Below are 25,031 nucleotides of genomic sequence, written 5' to 3'. Positions count from 1 at the left end.
GATTTTAGAATCACCTTGTCAGTTTCTGTAGCTGGGATTATGATTTGTATTGCTTTGAATTTATAGATAAATTTAGAAAAAAATTACCTTCTTGACAATATTGAATTTTCTAATCCAAGGGTCAGCAAACATTGTTCTGTGAAGGGCTCGGTAGTAAATATTTTAAGTTTGGCTGCTAGAACCCAAGACCCGTAGGAACTGTGTTGCTCAAAAAGTGTGGTATTTCTCATGACTGTTTCATGCAATAAATTAGTTTATGTATTTTATGTTACTTTATTTTTTTTTTCCTGCAGTATAATTGCATAGTTGCCAAAGTGTGTTTTATGTCTTTCTCATGTTTAGGCAGTTTTGCCCAGTGCTGGTAATTTCTTGAATCTCTTTCCATTGAATTTCAGACAGGTTTATTTTCCTCTCCTAGCCACAGTTAAGGGGCTTGGGGTCTCCAGTTTCACCGAGTTTTCTTTAGCTGGAGGGAATGGTGGGATAAGCAGTGATAAGTGCAATAATTACTACGTGGGCCTGGCTGTCTCCTCTCCCGAAGTGGTTCTCATCAGGTGATTGAAGAGGCTGTTCCATTCCTGACCTCAGATCATTCCCTCATTCCCAACTCATGGCGACCCTGAGATTGTCACCAGAAGAGAGCCCCATTGCTCACTTCTCTCATCTTTCATCCCTGCTGCTGTTTCTAGTCCCTTTAACCAAAGGAGACAAAAAGATAAGGCTATCTGTGCAGCCTGCTCCGCTCCAGGTTTGGAATGTTGTGGGAATTGTGAGGATTTTGTTGCCTTCCCATTGTGGTGGCTGGAGCAGCTTCATGCTGGGCTCTCTGCTTCTCAGTTGTCTGCACTTTTCTCACCCCCATGACCACCAGTGCTTCAAGTTCATGATCCCTTTTCTTCTTAGGCTACTTCATGGATTTTTTATTCTTTTTCCTTAGTTTTTTTTTTTTTTTTTTTTTAAAGATTTTATTTATTTATTTGTCATAGAGAGAGAAGCGAGAGTGAGCACAGGCAGACAGAGTGGCAGGCAGAGGCAGAGGGAGAAGCAGGCTCGCCGCCAAGCAAGGAGCCCGATGTGGGACTCGATCCCAGGACGCTGGGATCATGACCTGAGCCGAAGGCAGCTGCTTAACCAACTGAGCCACCCAGGCGTCCCTTTTTTTTTTCTTTAAAGTAGTCTCCATATCCATCATGGAACCCAGTGTGGAACTTGATTTCACGACCCTAAGTTAGTTTCAGGACCTGAGCTGAGATTGAGTCCAGATGCTCAACTGACTGAGCTACCCAGGCACCCCTTTCTTTGTTAGCTTTTTTCACTCTTGTTAGCTTCTACTATTTTACATGTTTAAAAAAGTGTGTTTTCTTATGCATGGGGGAGTTGCTGCTCAACTATTGTTGTACATAAACCCATAGCTATTGATTTTACTGAGAGGAATAAAATCAGACATTGAGTTTAATAATCCAGTTGTCTTCAGGAAAGGAGGGAATGCCATTACTTAGGGCAGGTTGGCTGACTTTTTCTTGTTCATTGTCCCACAAATTATCTAATTGTGGAGGTAATGGCCATCTCTATCAGGTGCAATTAAGCAAAGTAATTTGACTGATTAACCTCTCTCCCACTTATGGAAGATTGTGATGTGGACTGTCCTGTAGTGTTAATTGGTTCTTATACACTAACTTCTTCCTCCCTGTCTCTCATATTACCTGAAGAGTATCTGCAGCATTAGGGGACATAAAATATCCATGCTTCTTGCTTCACCAGCTTTGCTACCCAGCTAATAAATCCAGATCTGGGCAAGCCAGATGCCCAGAAAGGATGAGGTTGACCAGATGGATTGTTCAGAATTGTTGGCAGCATCTTTTGCAACTTAAAAAAAAAAAAAATCAGCTTTGTGTAAAGAAGGTTTTTGAAATTGGAAATGTATTTTTCTTTGTGTCTGATCCCTGCATGGTAAGGGAAGAGGTATGACCAGGAGCTGTATCCTGAACATCGGTCATATAATAGGAAACATTCTGAAGTGAAGAGTTTCTTTTTCTTTTTCTTTTTCTTTTTTTTTCCAATGAAAAAGTAGTATGTACTTATTATAGAAAATCTGATAAATGCTGAGAAGAATAAAGAAAAAGTCAGCCTTAATCCTACCAGCTACAGATAATTACTTTTCAGGATTTTAAATATTTACACTTAGTTTTATCTTTTACACATATTTTTACAGTATCAAACTTCCATTTATATAATTCTGTACCTTTTTTTTTTTAATAGCAGTGTTTATCAACAATGGCACTGAATTTTAGGCCCGGTTAATTCTTTGTTGTGGGGTCATTGTAGGATGTTCAGCAGCATCCCTGACCTCTATCCACGAGGTGCAGTAGCATTTCCCTTCAAGTTGTGACACCCAAAAATGTCTTTGGATAGTGCCAGATATCCTCTGGGGGGCAGAATTGCCCCAATTTGATAACCATAGTGTCATACTTGGTATTAAAACATAAGCACTTCTTTATGCTGTTACAAGCTTCTTTAAGCTTCTTTTTAGTGGCTGCATAATATTCACACACACACACACACACACACACACACACACACACACATAAAAAAACCTTGAGTCTAACATTGAAGTGTTATGGTGGCTGTCATTAGTACCCATAGCTTAGCAAAATTATTCTATGACTGGGTGGATATATCCTGTAATTTACTGATAGGGGTATTTTTTAATTGTAAAAAAAAATAACATAAAATTTACCATCTTAGCCATTTTTTTTTAAAGATTTTCTTTATTTATTTGACAGAGAGAACGAGAGAGATCACAAGTAGGCAGAGAGGCAGGATGAGAGAGTGGGGGAAGCAGGCTCCCTGCTGAGCAGAGAGCCTGATTTGGGGCTTGATCTCAGGACCCTGAGATCATGACCTGGGCCGAAGGCAGAGGCTTTAACCCACTGAGCCACCCAGGCGCCCCCATCTTAGCCATTTCTAAGCATACAGTTCAGTAGTGTTAAGTGTATTCACATTGTTATGCAACAAATTTTCATCCTGATAGGTGTGTTTACTAGTAGATTTGTGTAAGTAGTGATTTCTGTTGTTTTTATTTTTGTTAAAAAAAAACTTTCCTTTTAGGACAGCTGGGTGGCTCAGTTGGTTAAGCCACTGCCTTTGGCTCAAGTCATGATTCCCAGGGTCCTGGGATCAAGCCCTACATCCGGCTCCCTGCTCAGCGGAGAGCCTGCTTCTCCTTCTCCCTCTGCCTGCTGCTCTGCCTGCTTGTGCTCTCTCTGTCAAAATAAGTAAATAAAATCTTTTAAAAAAAACCCAAAACTTTCCTTTTAGGGTTCACTTGTTTTGTTACAGAACATGAGAAGTAGTGTTTTTTTTTCTTCTAAGTATTACAAACATTAAGTAATTGAGTTGTGAATTAAGTTCCAACTTAATTTATGTAATGCATTTTTAAAAACTGTTTTATGTAATATTATAGATACCACTGTTTGGAATAATGTCATCAGATTCTGCAGATCCTTTCTACTGGATGAGAGTTATTCTTGCATCTAACAGAGGTAGGTACTTCTTTTCTGTTTGTTTGTTTGTTTGTTTGTTTGCCTCCATACTGGGCATTAGTACTGACATCAAGTAGATGTGAAAATGTGGAAACAACTATTTTGATGTCTACAGGGGTGGGGAGCATATGGTAAAAGAAACTCGTTGCCTAGGAGAAGGGACCAACACGTAAATACTTAAAAATCTCTGTATATATTGTAATAATAGAAATATGTACAGAGTATAGATGTACAACAGAGAATGGAGTGATAACACTGTCAGGAGCTTTGGTCCTCCATCCTTTTATGGGTCATATTTTCTTTGAGACTCTAATTAAATTTTTTTTGGTACAGTATTATTTTAATTTAAATTCAATTAGCCAAGGTATAGTACATCATTAGTTTTTGATAAAATGTTCAATGACTCATTAGTTGACTCTAACTCTATTTATGTATACTTTCCCAAGAAAAATTCATATATACTCACACGCACAGATTTTACATAAAACCTTTTGAGCTTCATGACCCTCTGAAGTCTGGTCCTTGCATTTCGCATGGGCCTGAAAGACCCTGATCTGCAGTTCAGAGGAGACAATACTGGTAGCAATTGAATTGGAGTTCAGTATGTGAAGGAAGCGATGGGAGAGGGAAGGCTGATCTAAAAGCCCTTGTGTGTAAAGCAGTGGCTAAAGAGATAGGTAGGTACTGGATCATGAGGGCTTTGTTGGTAATTTTTTTAGATTAAAATAGAAATAATGGTTAATCATTAAAAAAATGCACCAAAATTTGTATGCAGTTTTATATAAAGCTGAAAATGAAAGTCTTGCATCTCAGGGATAACTCCTGGGAAGATAATAGATTGGTGAATACATATCCAGACTTTTTCTCTGAATATATATTCACATATACAAATTTATATTTACTTGACCCTTGAACAATACAGGTTTGAACTGCGTGGGTCCACTTATATATGGATTTTTAAAAAAAATAAATACAGTGCAGTGCTATAAATGTATTTTCTCTTCCTTAGGACATTTTTCATAACATTTGCTTTTCTAGCTTGCTTACTTACTAGTATATAACATTCACATAACATAAAAAATATGTGTTAGGGGCGCCTGGTTGGCTCAGTGGGTTAAGCCACTGCCTTCGGTTCAGGTCATGATCTCAAGGTCCTGGGATCGAGCCCCGCATCGGGCTCTCTGCTCGGCAGGGAGCCTGCTTCCTCCTCTCTCTCTACCTGCCTCTCTGCCTGCTTGTGATCTCTCTCTGTCAAATAAATAAAATCTTTAAAAAAAGAAAAAAATATGTGTTAGTTGACTGTTGAGGTTATTGGTCAGGCTTCTGGTCAACAGTAAGCTATTAATAGTTAAGTTTTTAGTTTGGGGGAGTCAAAAGTTATATGTGGATTTTTGACTGTATGGGGGCGGTCAGTGGCTCTAACCTCTCTGTAGTTCAAGGGTCAACTGTGCTTGTTTTTCTAAACTAAAAAATAAGATAAATTATGTAACTATTCTACTTAGTGTGTTTACTCAATTTCTTGGATGAGTTATTTCAGTTAAGGGCCATATGCTATTCCATTATATGGCTCTGCCATGAATTATTTAATCATTCAGGTCTTTTTTGTGCTAGGTGCTGAGATTAGAGCAGTGATTAAGACAGTGTCCCCATCATCATGGAGTTTATATTATTCTTTTTGGGGAGGTACCCTCTACATGAAGTATATTTTGGGTGAGGGGAGGGACATTTGCGCAGAGATCTACAGGATGCGAGAAGAAGGCCATGTGAAGATCTGGGGGAGGAACACTGTAGGGAATATAGCGTGTGTCCAGGCCCCGAGATGGGAGTATGCTGAATGTTCAGGGAAGGATGTGGGGTCAGTGTGGCTAGAAGAAAATAAGGAAAGGAGTAATGAGGCAGGACATGCAGATGAGTCCAAGAGCCAGATCATAAAGGGCTTAGAGACAAAGTAGGGAGGGTACTTCAAGTGTGATTCCAGGTTGTTAGTGTCCTCTTCTGTCACACATTTTTTTTCCCCCAATTTTGTATCATTTTAACCAGTGCTACCATGAATGCATCAGTGTAATGCTACCTCCTATCATTTTTTAATAAATTAATTTCTAGAAGTTTTACTGTGCAAGATACAAAAACCTAAATTTTTGATAAATAATGCTAAATTATCTTCCAAAAAATTTGTACTATTTTATACACTCAGCAGTTGTATATGAGAATGTCATTTTTCTTCCATCAGTGGATATTATTACTCCTTTAGTCTTTGGAAGTTGGACAGGTAAAAATTGGTACTTGTTATTTAATTTGTATGTTGGTCAGCTTGACCATCATCTTATATTTTTATTGAATATTTGACTTTTTTCTGAGTGGACTTGTTTTAAGTAATAGAAAATTACTGACCAGTTTAAACACAAAAATGGAATTTATTAGAAAGATACTGATCATTTTTTGGAATCCATAGAGGGGGTAGAACAACTAAGCCTGGGCTGGGAGAGAAAACCAGGGCAGCTTTGGATCAGCAGCAGGGACCAGGAACCTTTTCTTTGGGATTTAGCTCCCCAAATTCCTGGGTTCTTTGCTTCTTAGCTCAAAATTCCAAACTGTACGATTTATACTGGGCTCAGTCAGCTTTGGTTAGAGTTTCAGAGTTACGTAGTTCAGATTTGGGTGTGGGGGGGTCCCCTCCTGGACTGTCAGTATTTCCTGAGAAAGAACGTTATTGGGAGCAGCCAAATTGTGTTCTCTTTTTCCTTTTTAAATTTTGTTTACTATTGGTTTCTTCATTTTTAATTGATTTGTAAGAACTCTTTGCATATTAAAGATAAGAACTCTGTCATTTGTGCTCAAATATTTTTCTTTTAACTTTTATGCTGCTTTTTTTTTTTTTTTTTTTTAACTTCTATGCAGTGTTTTACCACATGGAAATTTTGTAGTTGTATCTAACCATAGCATGTGTCTTTTCCATTGTGGGTTCTCAAGTTTTTTTGTCATGCTTAGAAAGGCTTTTTCTCTTCCAAGATGATAAGCATACTCACTTGTAGTATTTTTGTTGTTTGTCTCATATGGTTAAATTTTCTATACATCGGGCCTTTATTTTGATGTAAGTCATGAGGTAAGAAATAGAGGTGTGATTTTTTATAAATGGCCAGGCATTTGGTAGGTCAGTTTATCCTTTCCCTACTGATTTGAGGTGCCATATTTCCTATATGAAATTGTCATTAAAATTTGACTATATTTATTCTCAGACTAGATCCATTTGAAAGTTATAAATTTTTGTGATTTTATTTAATAAAAATGTTTACCTTCCTATTTCTGTATCTACTGGTTTTAACAATAAGAAATGTTACCTTTTACTGTTGAAGTATTTGACAAGACATGAAGAATCCTAGAATGGAATCTTTTCTCATATTAAGGGCACCTTTTCAACATTTATAAAAGCCAGGATTTAAGGTTGTGGTATGATAGAAAGACCAGTGAAAATGTATTCTTGATGCTATAGAATTAATCATTTTACATGTTAACTTGTACACTTAGCATATTTGGTTTTCTTATTTTTCACTATAAGTACAGTATATGTTTTCCATAAAGAAAAACTTAAAAAATCAAGAGAGGCAAAAAGAAGAAAATAGTCTCACTGGGTAAAAATAACCACATCTTGACAACCAGACTAAAATATAGAAAACCACTTTTCCACTGAAGTATTATCTGGAATCAAACTGTAATACTAGTTTCCAAATTTTTTATTTTGCTCTCCATTATGGCATGAACATTTTTCCTGCCACTAAATGTTCCACAACAGGAATTTAGATGACTCTCCATGTGTTTTTATTTTATTTTTTTATTTTTATTTTTTTAAAAGATTTTATTTATTTATTTGACAGAGAGAGATCACAAGCAGGCAGAGAGAGAGGAGGAAGCAGGCTCCCTGCTGAGCAGAGAGCCCAATGCGGGGCTCGATCCCAGGACCCTGAGATCATGACCTGAGCCGAAGGCAGCGGCTTAACCCACTGAGCCACCCAGGCGCCCCTCTCCATGTGTTTTTAGAATTTGAATTAGAAGAGTCACAGATAGTCTTAAATGTCATTTTTTATTAACTTGGTATTTAATTCTCAGGCTTGGTATGTATTTCTTGTTTTGCATTAAAATAAAATGTTCAGTGTAAGTTTTAAAAATAATGATTTGGACAGATATTTTTTTTTTTTTTTTTTTTTTTTATTAATTTTTTTTATTTTTTCAGCATAACAGTATTCATTATTTTTGCACCACACCCAGTGCTCCATGCAATCTGTGCCCTCCACAATACCCACCACCTGGTGCCCCAACCTCCCACCCCCCACCCCTTCAAAATTCCCAGATCGTTTTTCAGAGTCCATAGTCTCTCATGGTTCACCTCCCCTTCCAATTTCCCTCAACTCCCCTCTCCATCTCCCCTTGTCCTCCATGCTATTGTTATGCTCCACAAATAAGTGAAACTATATGATAATTGACTCTCTCTGCTTGACTTATTTCACTCAGCATAATCTCTTCCATGGACAGATATTTTGGAAGATATCTTTCAAAGGATTTCTTTAACATTTTAAGTTTAGAATTTACAGAAATTTACCTATTTTGGAAATAGTAATTTTGATTCAATGAGTTGTTGCAAGGTTGTGTTAATAAATGAAGTAAATAAATGTGTTAATAAATTAATGTTTAAAGAATGAAAATCTGCCTGTTAACATTTGAGCCTGTATTTTAATAGACATAATTAAGGATTGTAACACTTGTAATCTACATTGGGTATAGGAAAGATTTACTTTTTTTCCTTCTCCTTTACAGGAACTTTAATGGAATTGGGTATCTCCCCAATTGTAACATCTGGTTTGATTATGCAGTTGTTAGCTGGAGCCAAAATCATTGAAGTTGGAGATACACCCAAAGATAGAGCTCTATTCAATGGAGCCCAGAAACGTGAGCTATTAATACAATTAAAGAGTTTTTTTCCAAATTTAAGAATTTTGCGGTAAAGATGCTTTCCTAGTCTTTTTTGTCTTTGGTTGTAAGCATGTACTCCTTTTCCCCCAATTTTTGTCAGTATTTGGTATGATCATTACCATTGGGCAAGCCATTGTGTATGTCATGACGGGCATGTATGGGGATCCTGCTGAAATGGGTGCTGGCATCTGTCTCCTTATCATTATTCAGGTAAGAAATCCAATTTTTCATCTGCAAATAACAAAAACAGTTTGACCCCTTTTTTTCCTTTCTAACAGTTCTTTAAGTGGTTGCTACATTAATTGTCTTCCTTTGAATTATTTAATTATAAGATTTTGATTATTGAAGTGACATAAATTGTGTTGATATAAAAAATTAAAATTTATCTTAATAGCCTCATTGCTGCATAGTATAAGGAATTATGGATCAACTATATTTCACCAATTTTTAGATGCACATCTTTTACTTTTTGATGTCTTTGAAATCAGGATTTTTTTTTTTAAGATTTTTATTTATTTGAGAGTGAGAGAGAGCAGGAGCAGGGGGAGGGGCAGAATGAGAGGGAGAAGCAGAAGCAGATTCCCCGCTGAGCAGGGAGCTGAGGCAGGGCTCTATTCCAGGACCCCCCCGGGAACATGACCTGAGCTGAAGTCAAACACTTAAGCAACTGAGCCACCCAGGCGCCCCCAGGGTGTTTTTTTCTTACAGCTGATGGTGCCGTGCATTTGCTATCAGCCAGGCAGTGGTTGTGATAGTAGTCATTGTGCGCATATGTGTATCAGCTGCTTGGAGCTGGTCAAATGTTCATTGCATCAACTGGTTGTGTGCATTGTTGGTGTAACATGTTTTTGAGATTAGTTGCTGTTTAAAATGTCTGCAAGAGTGTCTGGTTTGTTATGGAACAGTCACTGTGTGTAGCTAAGACACAGAACAGGTTAGATGATAAAATCCGTGTTTAGGTCTAAAATAGCTTTTCTTATAAGTAGAAAATAAAATTTCTTTGTGATAAGTTATTGTGTCATAGTTTAATTGATGATATATTTTTTCTTTCTTAGTGGTGTATAAAATGATGGCATCATAAATATCTTACAGCCAGTAAAATACATGAACCTGATGAACCTGTATACGTATATTCTGTGGATTTTTAAAGTAGATCCTTTGGAATTGAACTTTTATTTTTTTTTATTTTTTATATTTTTTAAGATTTTATTTATTTTTTTGACAGAGAGAGAGAGAGAGGGATCACAAGCAGGCAGAGAGGCAGGCAGAGAGAGAGGAGGAAGCAGGCTCCCTGCTGAGCAGAAAGCCCGATGTGGGGCTTGAACCCAGGACCTGGGATCATGACCTGAGCCGAAGGCAGCGGCTTAACCCACTGAGCCACCCAGGCGCCCCTGGAATTGAACTTTTAAAGGCCAATATAAAATTATCCCTGGGGGCGCCTGAGTGGCTCAGTGGGTTGGGGTCTCTGCCTTCGGCTCGGGTCGTGATCTCAGCATCCGGGGATCGAGCCCTGCGTTGGGCTCTCTGCTCGGCGGGGAGCCTGCTTCCTCTTCTCTCTCTGCCTGCCTCTGTGCCTGCTTGTGATCTCTGTCTGTCCAATAGATAAACAAAATCTTAAAAAAAAAATTATCCCTGTAATAACTGTCTCAGAGTTGTCAAAGTTAGAAGATACTTCTCTAATGTACAGTCCTTAGAAGTCATTTAGAGAGGCTATCCACTAAGGGATTGTACTTAAGTTACATAGTAATTATTTATGGGATTTTGAAAAGAAGTTTAATAAACACAACATCTGGAGTCTTGGTTATTTTAGAAATGCCTCTTCTTGCTCAGTCTATGGAATTAGGATTCACTTAGGAACATTTTTTTTTTTTAATGGTCAGAGCATTAATTTCAGAAAAATATTATTAAATAAAACTAAAATACCAACTTATTAATATATACATTGAGATTTCAGATTGGCATGGTTGACCATTTTTTAATGAGAAACCTTTATAAGCAGCACAATAAGATCTTGTTGTGCATATGATTAGAGCAAAGAGAATTAGGTTGTTCAAGTAGTTATTGGTGTCATTACAACAGGGAGGGCTCTTCTAACTAGATGGAAATATTTTGTCTTTTGACCAGGTAAGGAATTTTTAATGTGTTAGCAATCTTTGGTAGGTTTCTGAGCTCTAGTGTGTTCCCATAATGTCCTTACTTCTCCATTAAAAAAAAAAACTGATTGGCAAATTTATAACCTTTGAGAATTAGAGGAAGCAGTGTAGCAGTGGCTTGGGAGAGAGGAGCCTCTGCAAACTCGTTTATGTGTTTCAGTGCTGAGGCTCTCTCCGCGCGCTTGTGCCATCGTTGAGGATACTGATGCGCCAGTTCTTGGCCTACTTTGTTTCCTTATAGCCTTTGCTTTATACAACTTGTAGTTCAGAATAGCTCCAATTTTTATTTTTATTTTTTAAAGATTTTATTTATTTGAGTGAGAGGGAAGGAGGGAGAGAGAACGTGAGCACAAGCAGGGGGAGGGGCAGAAGGAGAGGGAGGAGCAGACCCCCGCCAAGCAGGGATCATGACGCCAAGACCCTGAGATCATGAAACCAGGACCCTGGGATCATGACCGGAGCCAAGGCAGACACTTAACCAACTGAGCCACCCAGGCACCCCCAGAATAACCCCAGGTGTTAAAAGACACTTGGAATTGGCACCTAGCTCTTAGAACATTATGCTCCAGTACAATTTTTCTAGTATTTTAGTAAGGATAATTTTGGATTCTTCACTTGATCTTAGCCAAAAGGCCGAGAAGTGATATAATTTTGGATTCTTGAAGAACTTCATCTGACCCGGTCTGGGTTAAAGCATTGACTCCTGTGCAGTTGTTACAAATTTGAATTTGAGATAAAACAGAGTTAAGCTATTTTAATTTTTACCCCCCAGTATCAGAAGTCAGGGAATAGTTATATACCAGGAATGAAATAAATGGATATATACTTTTTTAAAAATAGAAATTCTGGCATACAAATACTTGTGGTTAGTTCTTTCAGTGCTAATGTATAGAGAAATGTGTTTGATGATAGGTAGGTAGTGTGTCTTTAAAGGCATTGCTAACATTGAAAATGTATGGATATGCTAAAGAGAGATAATTGGATCAGTGTGCTTCACCCAGAAACATGGTTGTGAAAACTGTTTGCATGTTGTTAGGTAAGGTGTTTCTTGCCTTAATTATTCTTGTTTCCTTCATGTGGTCCTGTCTTTCAACTAGTGAGATTTGAAATCTAAATAGTGGATCTTGATTAAAGTAACAGAATAGAAAATACCCGTGTGCATGGCACACAGGAAAGGTAAGTGTCGTGTTGTACATTGCGTGCGTGTGTGTGCATGCACAAGCAGAATTAAAATGTAGAGAGTTATTTTTTATGCCTGATTTAGAGATTTCTACCTGTGACACATTGCACAAGCACGTGCAGGTAGCATCGAATCTCTGTCAGCATCGTAGTCAATGAGGTGCTCTAGCTTCTTGGTTTCTCAGCATCTCCCACCTCAGAGGCATAGTTCACATGCTTTTTACAGTCCTTTATCTTATTCTTTAGATTATAGAAACGATTTCTCATTTAGACTTCTCTGTAACTCCTTTCTCTGGTTAGAAAAGTGTGAGTTTGAATTTCACAAGACATACGTGAATCACTCTGTAGTCTGATGGTTATTGGTCTGAACAGGCAGTTTGGAGAATTACAGGTCTTTCAGAGTGACTTTATGACTCTGGAAGGTCATTTAATCAGAAGCCCATGATCATACTTTCTGGTGGGCTGGTAGTTTGAGGACAGCGGTTAGTCCCTGCACAAGTTTGGTTTTCTAATTGGGAGTATTTATTTACTTTTTACATAATTGTGGTCAAATTAAAATCTCAGCACTAAGTCCTAACTTCTCTTTTATCTTGTCAAAGTGTTAAGCTTGGTTTTCAAACAGTAAAGGATTCATGAGCATTCTTAGAAGTGAAGAATTGCACCCTTTTTCCAATACTTTGAAAGTCAAGCTAAAAGACTGTAATAGACAGTTTAGGCTCTGTACAACCACCGAAATGACAGTTAAGGGAAAAAAAACTGCTGAAGGTAAGCATGCTTAAAATGGTGTACTGTAGTTTGCTCCTTTTGTAACGGGGGATGTCAGGTAAACTGAGTAAGTAAGAGGGTAGGAGGCTGCAGAGCTGGGCAGAATGGAAGTGGCATTTCCTCACTTATGTAGGATGGGGTTTTTAAAATGGGGACAGGTGTGAGGTTCGAGGCCTAGAAACATCTTTTCTTTCCCTCTTGATCAGGTTATTGCAGTGCAGGGAAGACGTGACTGTGGAGGTCACTTGCAAGGCTATGGATTATTTTTAATTGGTGTATGCTTTTACAGAAATCTCTTCTCCAAGAAGAAAATTAAGAATTTTCAATTTCACATAAACTAAAGTTATTATGCTTTTATTTAAAAAAAAAATGAGCTTAAGAACCTGGCAAATCCTTGTCTTCAAATTTACATTCAGTCTTTGTCACTGTATGTATGGAGTGCATTTTGACATTGTTATAATCTCTATACATATTAATTTGTGCTCTTTTTGACTTATTCTCTCTATATATTATAGGTGAGCCTTAACACAGTGGTTGGGGTGCTGACCCCGCTCATGCAGTTGTAAACCACATATAACTTTAGACTCCCTCAAAACTTAATTACTAACAGCCCACTATTTACCTGTAGCCTTGTCGATAACATAGGTGGTTGATTAACGCACATTTTATATGTTATATACCATATTTATACTATGTAGTAAGCTAGAGAAAAGATGTTATTAAGAAAATCAGAAGGAAGAGAAAATACATTTATAGTACTGCAGTGTATTTATAAAAAAAAAAAACCAAACCTGTGTATTTGTGGACTTGTGTAGTTCAGACCTGTGTTGTTCAATGGTAACTGTATATGTAATATAATTACTCAAGTATTATGCATAATACCTTAAAAATGTATCAGCATGGTTTACATACTTTTCCTTTAGTGGCAGTATGTAATTGTGTCTTGTTATTATACCATATTTCATTTGGTCTTTCACTTCCTTGGAACTACTTGGAATGTTTTCAGTGTTTTGCTGTCCTAAATTGAATAGGTTTGAACATTTTTGCTTTAGAGTGCTTTTAATAGGCCTTACTTAAACATTGTACGAAACACTGTTCAGATGGTTTATAAAAAATACTTTAAAGGTTTAAATGTCTGCTTTATAATGTAATGATGTTTCTACCCATCTGATTTGCAGAAATGACTTCTGACAAAAGTGGGGTTTAAAAAGATGCAGAGAGTCGTAACAGTGATATTGCAACAATTGGGTTTTACTATTAAAAATGCCCGTACTTTGAAAATAGTCAATGGTGTTCACCTTCCCCTTTCTTGAGTTTATTCTTGCTTCAGCTTACTTGCATTTCTTTCCCCACAGTTGTTTGTTGCTGGTTTGATTGTGCTGCTGTTAGATGAGCTGCTACAGAAGGGTTACGGCTTGGGGTCTGGTATTTCCCTCTTTATTGCCACCAACATCTGTGAAACCATTGTCTGGAAGGCCTTTAGTCCCACTACTATTAACACTGGCAGAGGTACATAGCACAGTGACTGCAACTGCACGAGTTTTGCTGGATGTGTGCTGGAAAGTAACCCATCACGGAGCAGGACGTGCCTGTAAACATCCTGGTTTGCTGTCCCAGGGGACATCTGGTGCTAATTGCTCAAGAGTTAAGCAGCAGAGTTTGTGGAGTATGAAATAGTACTTCAGAAAGAATCATAGCTAAATATTAGCCTCTGCTCGTTGAAAATTTCAGTGGTTGCAAACAAGCTTTTTAAAATGTTACTTAAGCCATTGCCACAGAAGTCATTGATTTGACCGATTTCCGCATTTCCAGGGGGAGGAAAAGGTAGTGGATTAAGATTTTTCAAATGAAGACACTATTATTTATTGTATCATCAGGGAGCACTAATACTTTTGCTGCCACTCTCCTTGGCTTTCAGTAGCAACTAAATTTTGAAATCCTTCATTCTGTCTTTCCCCTTACCCATCTCCATTTGTCTCCGATGCCATCCAAGCTTCATAACAGTTAACGTCTAAACTGATCCCAGCCTTAAGAAAAGAGCAATGATGGCTTTATTAGTATTCTTGGTAAAATAAACTTAAAAGCCAGCTCGATAGAGTGACATAGATTTTTGATTCTGACATCTTTATTCTGCTTTGCTGCTGCTTTCTCCCCTCCTTTTCTCTTCCCTAAAGTAAAGGAGAGGCAAATCATTATGACCTAAATATTTGCTTAGGCTTATTCTCCTTTAGCTGTTTTCATCAAGAATAGTCTCTTGAGAAAACTTGAGATTTGTGCTAAAAAAGATATATTTGCCTCCATGATGTAAAGATTTTTGGAAGCCCCACACATGGCTGATTTATAGAGTAAACATTGATGAATGATTTTGACTCCTATTTTTGCCATGTACTGGAGTTTCAAGGTTATTTGTTTGATCTTAGGGAGAGCTCTGGAGAAAGAGTCTAGTGAATTTGTTTCTTGATTTATCAGGTACCGAGTTTGAGGGTGCAGTCATAGCGCTCTTTCATTTACTGGCCACCAGGACAGACAAGGTCCGAGCTTTAAGGGAAGCTTTCTATCGTCAGAACTTACCCAATCTCATGAACCTCATCGCTACGGTCTTTGTGTTTGCCGTTGTTATATATTTTCAGGTACGTATACTTTCTTCACCGGAGTCAGGGGGATGTGGATTTTTATTTTGCTTTTAAAGAAAAGAATGCTATTTGAAGTGTCAGTATCTGACAAGTCAGTGTTGCAGAGTCTAGTCAAGCAAATAATTCTGTTCTTCCAACTGAGGTGCAAAAATTGGTGGTGATGGCATAGAACAGGAGTTACATTTCAGTGTGTGTGTGTGTATGGGGCAGGGAAAATGTTACTGTTGCTTCTCACATTCCCCACTGTATTGTTCTGCCTGTCATCTGTGTTCTTTAGTTGAGATGTCCAGTTACTCTTACTTCCTCTTCATTTTCATTTTTCAGGGATTTCGTGTTGACTTGCCCATCAAGTCGGCCCGGTATCGAGGACAGTACAGTAGCTATCCCATCAAGCTCTTCTACACCTCGAACATTCCCATTATTCTCCAGTCGGCTTTAGTGTCAAACCTGTATGTTATTTCCCAGATGCTGTCTGTTCGATTTAGTGGCAACTTTTTAGTAAATTTACTAGGACAGTGGGCTGTGAGTATTTTGTTATTTATTCTAAGCATTCATATTTAATGTAATTTGCATTTCATGGTTATATTTTGTAACTGAAAGAGATGAGCCATAATTGAAGCAGTTGCTATAACATTTTCAGATTCACTTACTTGTTGCAGAGTTTATCATTTCTTTGGAAAGATGTTTTACCCCCATTTTTCATGGCCTGAGTGGCAATAAACTAGTTGTGATTAACTGGGCTAGAGAGAGGCATGTGATTACTAGACCGGAGAGAGCACAGAGTTACTAGAAATAGAATCCAGGACTTTCTGACTTCCCTTTATAGATCCTGTCATCATAGCTTCTTCCAAAGCAGTCCAGCCCTGTTGTTACTGAAGTGTGAGTTATTGTCGGATCGAATTTTAATTGGTTTAAATTCTGTCATATGACAAAGGAGCATTTTTTCCTCTTTTAAAACTATAAAATTAAAAGAGACCATGGTCTTTTATTCTTCTTCAGAATACGTAGTTGTATAATTTATATTTCACCAACTGTTATTTTTTATAGTCACTGTTTCTGAAATGTGCTTATTCTATGCATTTATCTTCATATGCTCCCTGTTACATTGTAAGTTACAGTGACAGATCTTTCTGCTTCTACAATAAAGGTCATTTTTTTTCTTTTTTTAAGGTTTACAGGGCAAGACAGTAACTCTTGAGTGTTAATTGAAGGAAGTAGGATTCTGTTTATCCACAGTACTCTTTCTCCTTTCATGTAATGGAAATGTGATTACCTGTAATGAGGGAAGATGTGGTCCTTCCCTTTGTGAGCTAATAATCCATCAGAAATTATGACTGTAATAATTTAATAGCAGTAAATGTATTGAGTGGTTTATGTATAGATTGTGTTGTGATCTTAACTAAGTTCCTTTTTAATGAGAGAATTACTGGGAAATTGAATTATGTCTATAAACAGTGCTTTTGATTGGGGATTAGTGATTCTAGGGGCACAGTAAAGAAATCATCTTGAAATGTATATTCAGGAACCAGACATTTTAATCATTGCAGGCAGAAATTGCTTTCCCACCCCTTATGCCCAAAAACTTAACACTGTTCCCAGTTCTGTTTGTATAAAAATTCTTAAATGTTGGTCTGGATAAAAATCCTATTATAAATATTAAAGGACTATTTCTTATAGTGTATAAAATGTATAAAGTTTAGGCAGTTATTAGTCATCTGTCAATATTATTGATAATTTGCTTGTATTCTTCATAGAATACTTTGAAGTGAAAGGATATGTTGCATACTCTTGTATAGTGCAGAAAGTTTCAGATTCTACATGTAATCAGAGATGGACTGTAAATGTCATCATATTCCTGTCTTTAGGAAAAGAAGGAAGGTTTTTATAAATGTATTTTAATGTTGGTTTTTATTTTTTTTTTTTTTTTTTTTTTTTTTTTTTTTTTTTTTTTTAATTTTTTTATTTTTTCAGCATAACAGTATTCATTATTTTTGCACCACACCCAGTGCTCCATGCAATCTGTGCCCTCCACAATACCCACCACCTGGTGCCCCAACCTCCCACCCCCCACCCCTTCAAAATTCCCAGATCGTTTTTCAGAGTCCATAGTCTCTCATGGTTCACCTCCCCTTCCAATTTCCCTCAACTCCCCTCTCCATCTCCCCTTGTCCTCCATGCTATTTGTTATGCTCCACAAATAAGTGAAACCATATGATAATTGACTCTCTCTGCTTGACTTATTTCACTCAGCATAATCTCTTCCAGTCCCGTCCATGTTGCTACAAAACTTGGGTATTCATCCTTTCTTTCTTTCTTTCTTTCTTTCTTTCTTTCTTTTTTTTTTTTTTTTTTTTTTTTAATGTTGGTTTTTAAAAGAACATTCTTCTATTAATAATATAGTCACAATGTCATTTATTTAGATATTTATTATTTGACAGACAGAGGTCACAAGTAGGCAGAGAGACAGGTCGGGGGAGGAGGGGAAGCAGGTGGAGCCTGGTGTGGGGCTCGATCCCAGGATCCTGGGATCGTGACCTGAGCCGAAGGCAGAGGCTTTAACCCTCTGAGCCACCCAGGCGCCCCCACAATGTCTTTTATATAGTAGATGCTCACCATATAATTTTGAAGGAGTGAAAATATTAGACACAAAAGTAAATCTTTAAGTTATATAGAATTGTTAGCTCTAGGGGCTTTGAGTTGAAAGCATTGCCGTAATTTTTTGAGGAGTTTGAAAAGTCATAAAAATGTTGGGTTCACCATCTTTCCTTTTTATTCTTGTTCTGTAGGATGTCAGTGGGGGAGGACCTGCTCGTTCTTACCCAGTAGGAGGGCTTTGTTACTATCTTTCTCCTCCTGAGTCCATGGGCGCCATATTTGAGGATCCTGTCCATGTAGTTGTTTATATCATCTTCATGTTGGGATCATGTGCATTCTTTTCTAAGACATGGATAGAGGTGTCTGGTTCCTCAGCCAAAGATGTAAGTATTTGTTGTATTTGAAAATAAACGTTTTTAATTTCAAAGTGGTAATTGAAACACTCTTTTTTAAAAATTTATTTATTTATTTATTTTTTTATAAACATATATTTTTATCCCCAGGGGTACAGGTCTGTGAATCGCCAGGTTTACACACTTCACAGCACTCACCATAGCACAAACCCTCCCCAATGTCCATAACCCCACCTCCCTTCTCCCAACCCCCCTCCCCCCAGCAACCCTCAGTTTGTTTTGTGAGATTAAGAGTCACTTATGGTTTGTCTCCCTCCCAATCCCATCTTGTTTCATTTACTCTTCTCCTACCCCTTTAACCCCCCATGTTGCATCTCCTCTCCCTCATATCAGGGAAATCATATGATAGTTGTCTTTCTCCGATTGACTTATTTCGCTAAGCATGATACCCTCTAGTTCCATCCACATCGTCGCGAATGGCAAGATTTCATTTCTTTTGATGGCCGCATAGTATTCCATTGTGTATATATACCACATCTTCTTTATCCATTCATCTCTGGATGGACATCTGGGTTCTTTCCATAGTTTGGCTATTGTAGACATTGCTGCTATAAACATTCAGGTGCACGTGCCCCTTCGGATCACTACGTTTGTATCTTTAGGGTAAATACCCAGTAGTGCAATTGCTGGGTCATAGGGTAGTTCTATTTTCAACATTTTGAGGAACCTCCATGCTGTTTTCCAGAGTGGTTGCACCAGCTTGCATTCCCACCAACAGTGTAGGAGGGTTCCCCTTTCTCCGCATCCTCGCCAGCATCTGTCATTTCCTGACTTGTTAATTTTAGCCATTCTGACTGGTGTGAGGTGGTTTGAAACACTCTTAATTACTTTTGTAATTTAAGCTTTTAAGTCATACATTCTTAATAATGAGTTAATATATCCCTAGGAGGTTAAAAACTGGTTTCTGGAAGGTGGAAAAATTCTTTGATTTTTACAGTGGTTTGTGACTCTCCAAAGCTGAACCCTTCCCAACAAATTCTTACTCCTTAGTATTTCATTTCTGTTTTAGGGGAATGATAAATAAAAGACTGAGAAACACTGGTTTAATGTGTGGGTGATAGGTGGTGTGCACCACTGAGCCTCAGATGTAATGGGAATGATATGACAGTGCCTACTTAAGGGTCTTTATTTGATTCATTGGTGTGTGGAAAGCACTTTGCACCTTGTAGTTAGTAAATTGAAATATTTACAGTTCGATTTTCAAAGTTATTTTTCTCTTGGCAGGTAGCTAAGCAGCTTAAAGAACAGCAAATGGTAATGAGGGGCCACAGAGATACCTCTATGGTTCATGAGCTTAATAGGTAAGGTCACGAAATTTAATCCTTGATGTGTGTATGTGTATACATACACATGTATTTGGTTTTTCAATCTTTAATTTATTGTCCGATGTTATCCTGTTTGCATATGAATCATTTTTCTTCTGTTTCACACAGAAGAACCAAAATTTAACATAATACTGAATTGTTCTCTAAAATTGTTCCCCATCAAAATTGACATCTAAATTATTTTTTAAAATTGTGTTCCCTTCACTGCTCAGCCCAGTATTAAAATGTTCTTGATGGGAGGTCCTCATTGTCTGGCTGCACATAAAATCCCTTGGGAGCTTTTTTTTTTTTTTTTTTTTAAAGATTTTACTTATTTATTTGACAGAGAGGTCACAAGCAGGCAGAGAGGCAGGCAGAGAGAGAGGAGGAAGCAGGCTCCCTGCTGAGCAGAGAGCCCGACGCGGGGCTCAATCCCAGGACCCTGAGATCTTGACCCGAGCCGAAGGCAGTGGCTTAACCCACTGAGCCACCCAGGCGCCCCCCCTTGGGAGCTTTTAAAAAGTCCTGATATTCCACCTCTAGGAATTGAGATTTATTTGGTCTAGGGTGGATCCTGTGCATTAGTTTATTTTTTGATACCAGCTTTATTGAGTTATAATTCACATACAAATGTATTTATTCATTTGAAGTATACGGTTTAGTGTTTCTGTTTTTAGTATATTCAGAGTGTGTAATCATTACAATGTAATATATTTTTATTTATTTATTTATCTTAAAGATTTTATTTATTTATTTGTCAGAAAGAGTGAGCACAGGCAGACAGAGTGGCAGGCAGAGGGAGAAGCAGGCTCCCTGCTGAGCAAGGAGCCCATTGTGGGACTCGATCCAAGGATGCTGGGATCATGACTTGAGCCGAAGGCAGCCGCTTAACCAGCTGAGCCACCCAGGCGTCCTCATTGCAATGTAATTTAAAAAACATTTTTGTCACTGGAGTGCCTGGCTGGCTCAGTCAGAGGAGTATGTAACTCTTGATCTCAGAGTTGTGAGTTTGAGCCCAATGTAGGGTGTAGAGATTATGAAAAAACAAAAGACAAAAAACAAACCCAACCCCACAAACATAAAAAACAAACCAAAAACATTTTCATTACCTAGAAAGAAACCTTATACCTATTGGTTATTTCCCATTCCGAGCTCATCCCCCACCCCGAGCCAACTTTTTACTTTTGATCTCTACGGATTTACCTATTCTGGACATTTTATATAAATGGACTTGCAGTCTTTAGCGAAGCGCTTTTTTCACATCGCGTAAGGTTTTCAGAGTTCAGGCATTATTTGTGAGCAATATTCCATTATATGGATGTACTATACTGCATTTGTTCATCCGTTCATCAGTTGATGCAGTTTTGGTTGTTTCCAGTTTTTGACTATCATGAATAAGGCTTTTAAGAACATATTTGAACATGGTTTGTGTGGACATGTTTTCATTCCTGTAGGAATGGAATTGTTGGGCTATCTGGCAACTCTGTGTTTAACATGTTGAAGAACCGGCAGGCTGTTTTCCAGCGTGGCCATACTGGTCTGCATGCCACCTGGATGAGGCTTCCAGTTCACATCCTTGCAAGCACGACTTCTTGCTTTTTGATTATAGCCACCTAGTGGGTATGAAGTGGTAGCTTTTTGTGGTTTTGATTTGCATTTCCCTGATGAGTGATTACATTGAACATCTTTTCATGCGTTTAGTTAGCTATTTGTGTATCTTGTTTGGAGAAGTATCTTTTCAGATCTTTTGCTCATTTTTAATTGTGTTGTCTTTTTGTTACCGAGTTGTAAGATTCCTTTTTTTTAATTTAAGATTTTATTTATTTATTTGACAGATCACAATAGGCAGAGAGGCAGGCAGAGAGAGAGGGAGAAGGAGGCTCCCTGCTGAGCAGAGAGCCTGACGTGGGGCTCGATCCCAGCACCCTGAGATCATGACCTGAGCCGAAAGCAGGGGCTGAGCCACTGTAAGATTCTTAAAAAAATATTTTGGATATGCCTCTTCTCAGGTTTATGATTTATAAATATCTTTCGCCATTCTTTGATTGTCTTTTCACTTTCTTGGTGTCCTTTGATGCACAAATTATTTTGATGAAGGTCAGTTTCTGTTGGTTGCTTTGTGCTGCTCTTAGTGTTTATCTAAGAACCCATTGCCTAACCCAAGGTCACAAAGATTCATTCTTGTTTTCCATTAGGAATCTCGGCTCTTATATTAAGGTCTTTGAATTGCCTTGAGCTAATTTTTTTTGTGCTTAGTGTGAGATAGGGATCCAGATTTCTTTTTGTGCATGTGGATATCCAGTTGTCCCAGAACCATTGGTGAAAGGCACTTGTATTTTTATGTAAACTTTTTATTTAGAATGTAGGTTGCAGAGGGTAGTAGAATGAACCTCTAGGTGCCCAACTTGTGTCCAGCTTCAGTGGTTAGCCTCAGTCTGCCATTCCTGTTCATCCACCATCTCCCTCAGTCTTTTTTCCCCCCTTCTTTTTAGAGTATTTTAAACACAATCCCCTTGTTTTTAAGAGTTCTTCAGGTGGGGCGCCTGGGTGGCTCAGAGGGTTAAAGCCTCTGCCTTCGGCTTAAGTCATGATCCCAGGGTCCTGGGATCAAGCCCCGCATCGGGTTCTCTCCTTGGTGGGGAGGCTGCTTCCTCCTCTCTCTCTCTGCCTGCCTCTCTGCCTACTTGTGATCTCTCTCTGTCGAATAAAAAAATAAAATCATTAAAAAAAAAGAGTTCTTCAGGCGATTCTAATGTGCAGCCAAGATTGAGTTCCTGTAAAGAGGATCATCCGCCTCTTGTCATGTAAATGTGATACATAGAAAGCATTTTGAAATTTACTCTTCTTCTACAAGAGTGAGCTAAAGACGACCTGTTTAAAATAGTGTATATATTTTTTTAAGATTTTATTTATTTGACAGACAGAGATCACAAGTAGGCGGAGAGGCAGAGAGAGAGGAGGAAGCAGGCTCCCCGCTGATCAGAGAGCCCGATGTGGGGCTCAGTCCCAGAACCCTGGGATCATGATCTGAGCTGAAGGCAGAGGCTTTAACCCACTGAGCCACCCAGGCGCCCCTAAAATAGTGAATATTTTAATACTTAAATCAACGTTGAGGATTCCAACCTTCTGCCATAAAAATCAAGAATTGCTTTTCTTGGCTATTGACTGGTTTCTGGAAATCCAGGTCACATCCTTCCCTGAGTCACAAAGTCTCCATCTGTATGTCAGCAACACGTGGGACATGCACGTCCTCCCCGCAGACAGCCCCCTGCCGGTGGAGCGTGACGATGATGCCCCAGTGCCCCTGCCCTGCACTGGCTGACTGAGCGTTCTCTCTTGCAGGTACATCCCCACGGCGGCAGCGTTTGGTGGCCTGTGCATCGGTGCCCTGTCGGTGTTGGCTGACTTCCTCGGGGCTATTGGCTCCGGCACCGGCATCCTGCTTGCCGTCACTATTATTTATCAGTATTTTGAAATTTTTGTCAAGGAACAGGCTGAAGTCGGTGGGATGGGTGCTTTGTTTTTCTAAATGTTCCAGTATTTCTTCTTGTGTGTGTGAAAGGGAAAATAATTTTGACACATTGTTTTTGTCAAATAATGCTGTCAAATAATCCGTTTGTCAAATAATCCCTTTTCTTCCCTCACGGTTTGTTTTCAAGCGCTCACCGGCCCGTTTGTGAGATGGGCGCCGAGCTCAGCCTGTGTGCAGCATTAGTACCAGCTGCCTTAAAACTGAAGTTTACATTATTCGTTCAAAAATGTACTTGTAGTGTTGCCTGTGATGCTGGAAACCAATGTACCCGCCTTGCCCTGTTCACTTGTGACGGTGAGATGGTGACGTGGATCAGTTTTGCACACAACATTCAGAACACTCACTCTTCCCCCCACTTGTTTAAAAATAAACGTAGTTCAAATTGCCACTTTCCAGTATTTTTGAGCTTAGTTAATGAGTTCTGGAATATTTATATCTAATCTGTATTTTAGATATAATTAACTTTTTATACTTTTTTAACTCCTAGTATCCACGTTCCCACCCTCCCTCTCTGTCCCCTGCCCAATTCGTCCCCTCTCACAGCTGCCACTCAGCCCAGATGGGCAACGCTGAGCTTCAGTTCCAGCTGTTCCTGAAACAACTGCTTGTAATTACTCCTGGTTTTCATTCCTTTCTTCCCAGTGACAGCAGTTGGTGCTGTTTTACTGTATTGGCTATGCCTTTGAATTCCAACACATCACTTGAGAATATTCTTTCAAGATACGATGCCCCAATTCTTCTCTTTTCTTTTTAATCCCTAAAGCAAAGATCTAATTCTCAAGCAATGTCTGTAGTTCAGTGGGGGGTGAACAATGAGTAATTCGTGCTAGGAATCTGTGTATGTTGTTGTACTTTACAGCAGCAACATGAGTGTAAACAGTAGAAAATAAACCTTTATTTAATAAAACTGTTTCAGTTGTGTTGGAAAAATAAAATCGAATATTAAATGATTTCTAAGATTACTTGTATAGGTTCATCATAAACATACAAAACCCATCCTGAGAAGTCTGTGGCAAGAGGTCAAACGTCATTACAGTTTACTGTTTAATCCTAAAACTGTTGGGAAACAGGGACCAACTTAGAGGTGCTCAGTTATGCGACTAACTGTGGAAAGAATAGGAAAACATAGGACGATCTCAGATGTCGTCCTAGCCTCTATCCGAAATAGCAGAGTTCTTTATAATTTTTTAAATGGTGTAGTCTGTCAGCCACAAAGAGATCACATTTCATTTTTGAAGGCTCCTTTTCAGAAGTAAGGGTTTCCATTGTTTACTTTTTTAGTAAGCGCCGAATTACATCTTATTTAGTCCAGGATCACAAAACCAGTTACAGGGAGGCAGATGACACAAGGCTGCAGGCCAGCAACAGTGGTCATCTGGAGGACATCTCTTCAGGGCCTCAGACCCTTGTGACCATAGAAATGTGGATTCAGTGGTCATACGTGATTTTTTTTTTCTTTTCTTCAAGAGAAGGTGGAAATAAGGGCTTTTTTTGGGGAAAACTTGAACTTCCAAATGCTGATAAATGACCAGTGTCAGCCATGGAAAACATCCAGACTGCTGGCTCTCAAGCTGACCTAACTTGCCAAGGACAGCGTTGGACATTTAAAGGTTAATATAAAGGGCATTAGGGGTATGTTCTAGGATTTAGCTGTCTCTTGTGATTTGCACTCTTAGGAAGAGAAAAAGGTAGAAAGGACAGATAGGGGTTACAAAGATCTCTCTTCCACCAACATTTAAGAGTAGGTTTCTCAGTTTTTTCAGGGAGTGGCTTTGGAAGAGCTGGTCTGTTTGGAGACTGGTCTGTGCCCCAAGTCTGTGTATTTTCCATATGCCTTCTGTTTCTTGATTTTTGAAGGAAGGCAGTTACCAGGGAGATTATAGAACTTGGTCTTTGGGAGCTCAGGGAGAAGGAATAAGATCTCTAGAGAATCATGATGCCTAGCATTAA

The 25,031-nt window shown here is 38.5% G+C and overlaps 1 protein-coding gene across 1 annotated transcript in view; it reads left to right on the top strand.

The window, feature by feature from the left end:
• The window catches only part of SEC61A2 (SEC61 translocon subunit alpha 2), a 31,216-nt gene extending 7,205 nt beyond the window's left edge, over positions 1-24,011 (top strand). Inside the window, exons 4-12 of the mRNA XM_047741976.1 lie at positions 3,464-3,542; positions 8,352-8,483; positions 8,608-8,717; positions 13,960-14,113; positions 15,074-15,234; positions 15,562-15,759; positions 18,024-18,215; positions 19,470-19,546; positions 22,892-24,011. Coding sequence (XP_047597932.1) covers positions 3,464-3,542; positions 8,352-8,483; positions 8,608-8,717; positions 13,960-14,113; positions 15,074-15,234; positions 15,562-15,759; positions 18,024-18,215; positions 19,470-19,546; positions 22,892-23,078 — 1,290 coding nt within the window. The 3' untranslated portion in view covers positions 23,079-24,011. The remainder of the gene's footprint in view (positions 1-3,463; positions 3,543-8,351; positions 8,484-8,607; positions 8,718-13,959; positions 14,114-15,073; positions 15,235-15,561; positions 15,760-18,023; positions 18,216-19,469; positions 19,547-22,891) is intronic.
• The last annotated feature ends 1,020 nt before the right edge of the window (positions 24,012-25,031 follow it).

This window comes from Lutra lutra, chromosome 8 (genome assembly GCF_902655055.1).
Source record: "Lutra lutra chromosome 8, mLutLut1.2, whole genome shotgun sequence".
Taxonomy (NCBI): domain Eukaryota; kingdom Metazoa; phylum Chordata; class Mammalia; order Carnivora; family Mustelidae; genus Lutra; species Lutra lutra.
Note: the sequence above shows the minus strand (reverse complement) of the source record. Positions and strands in the feature narration are given on the sequence as shown.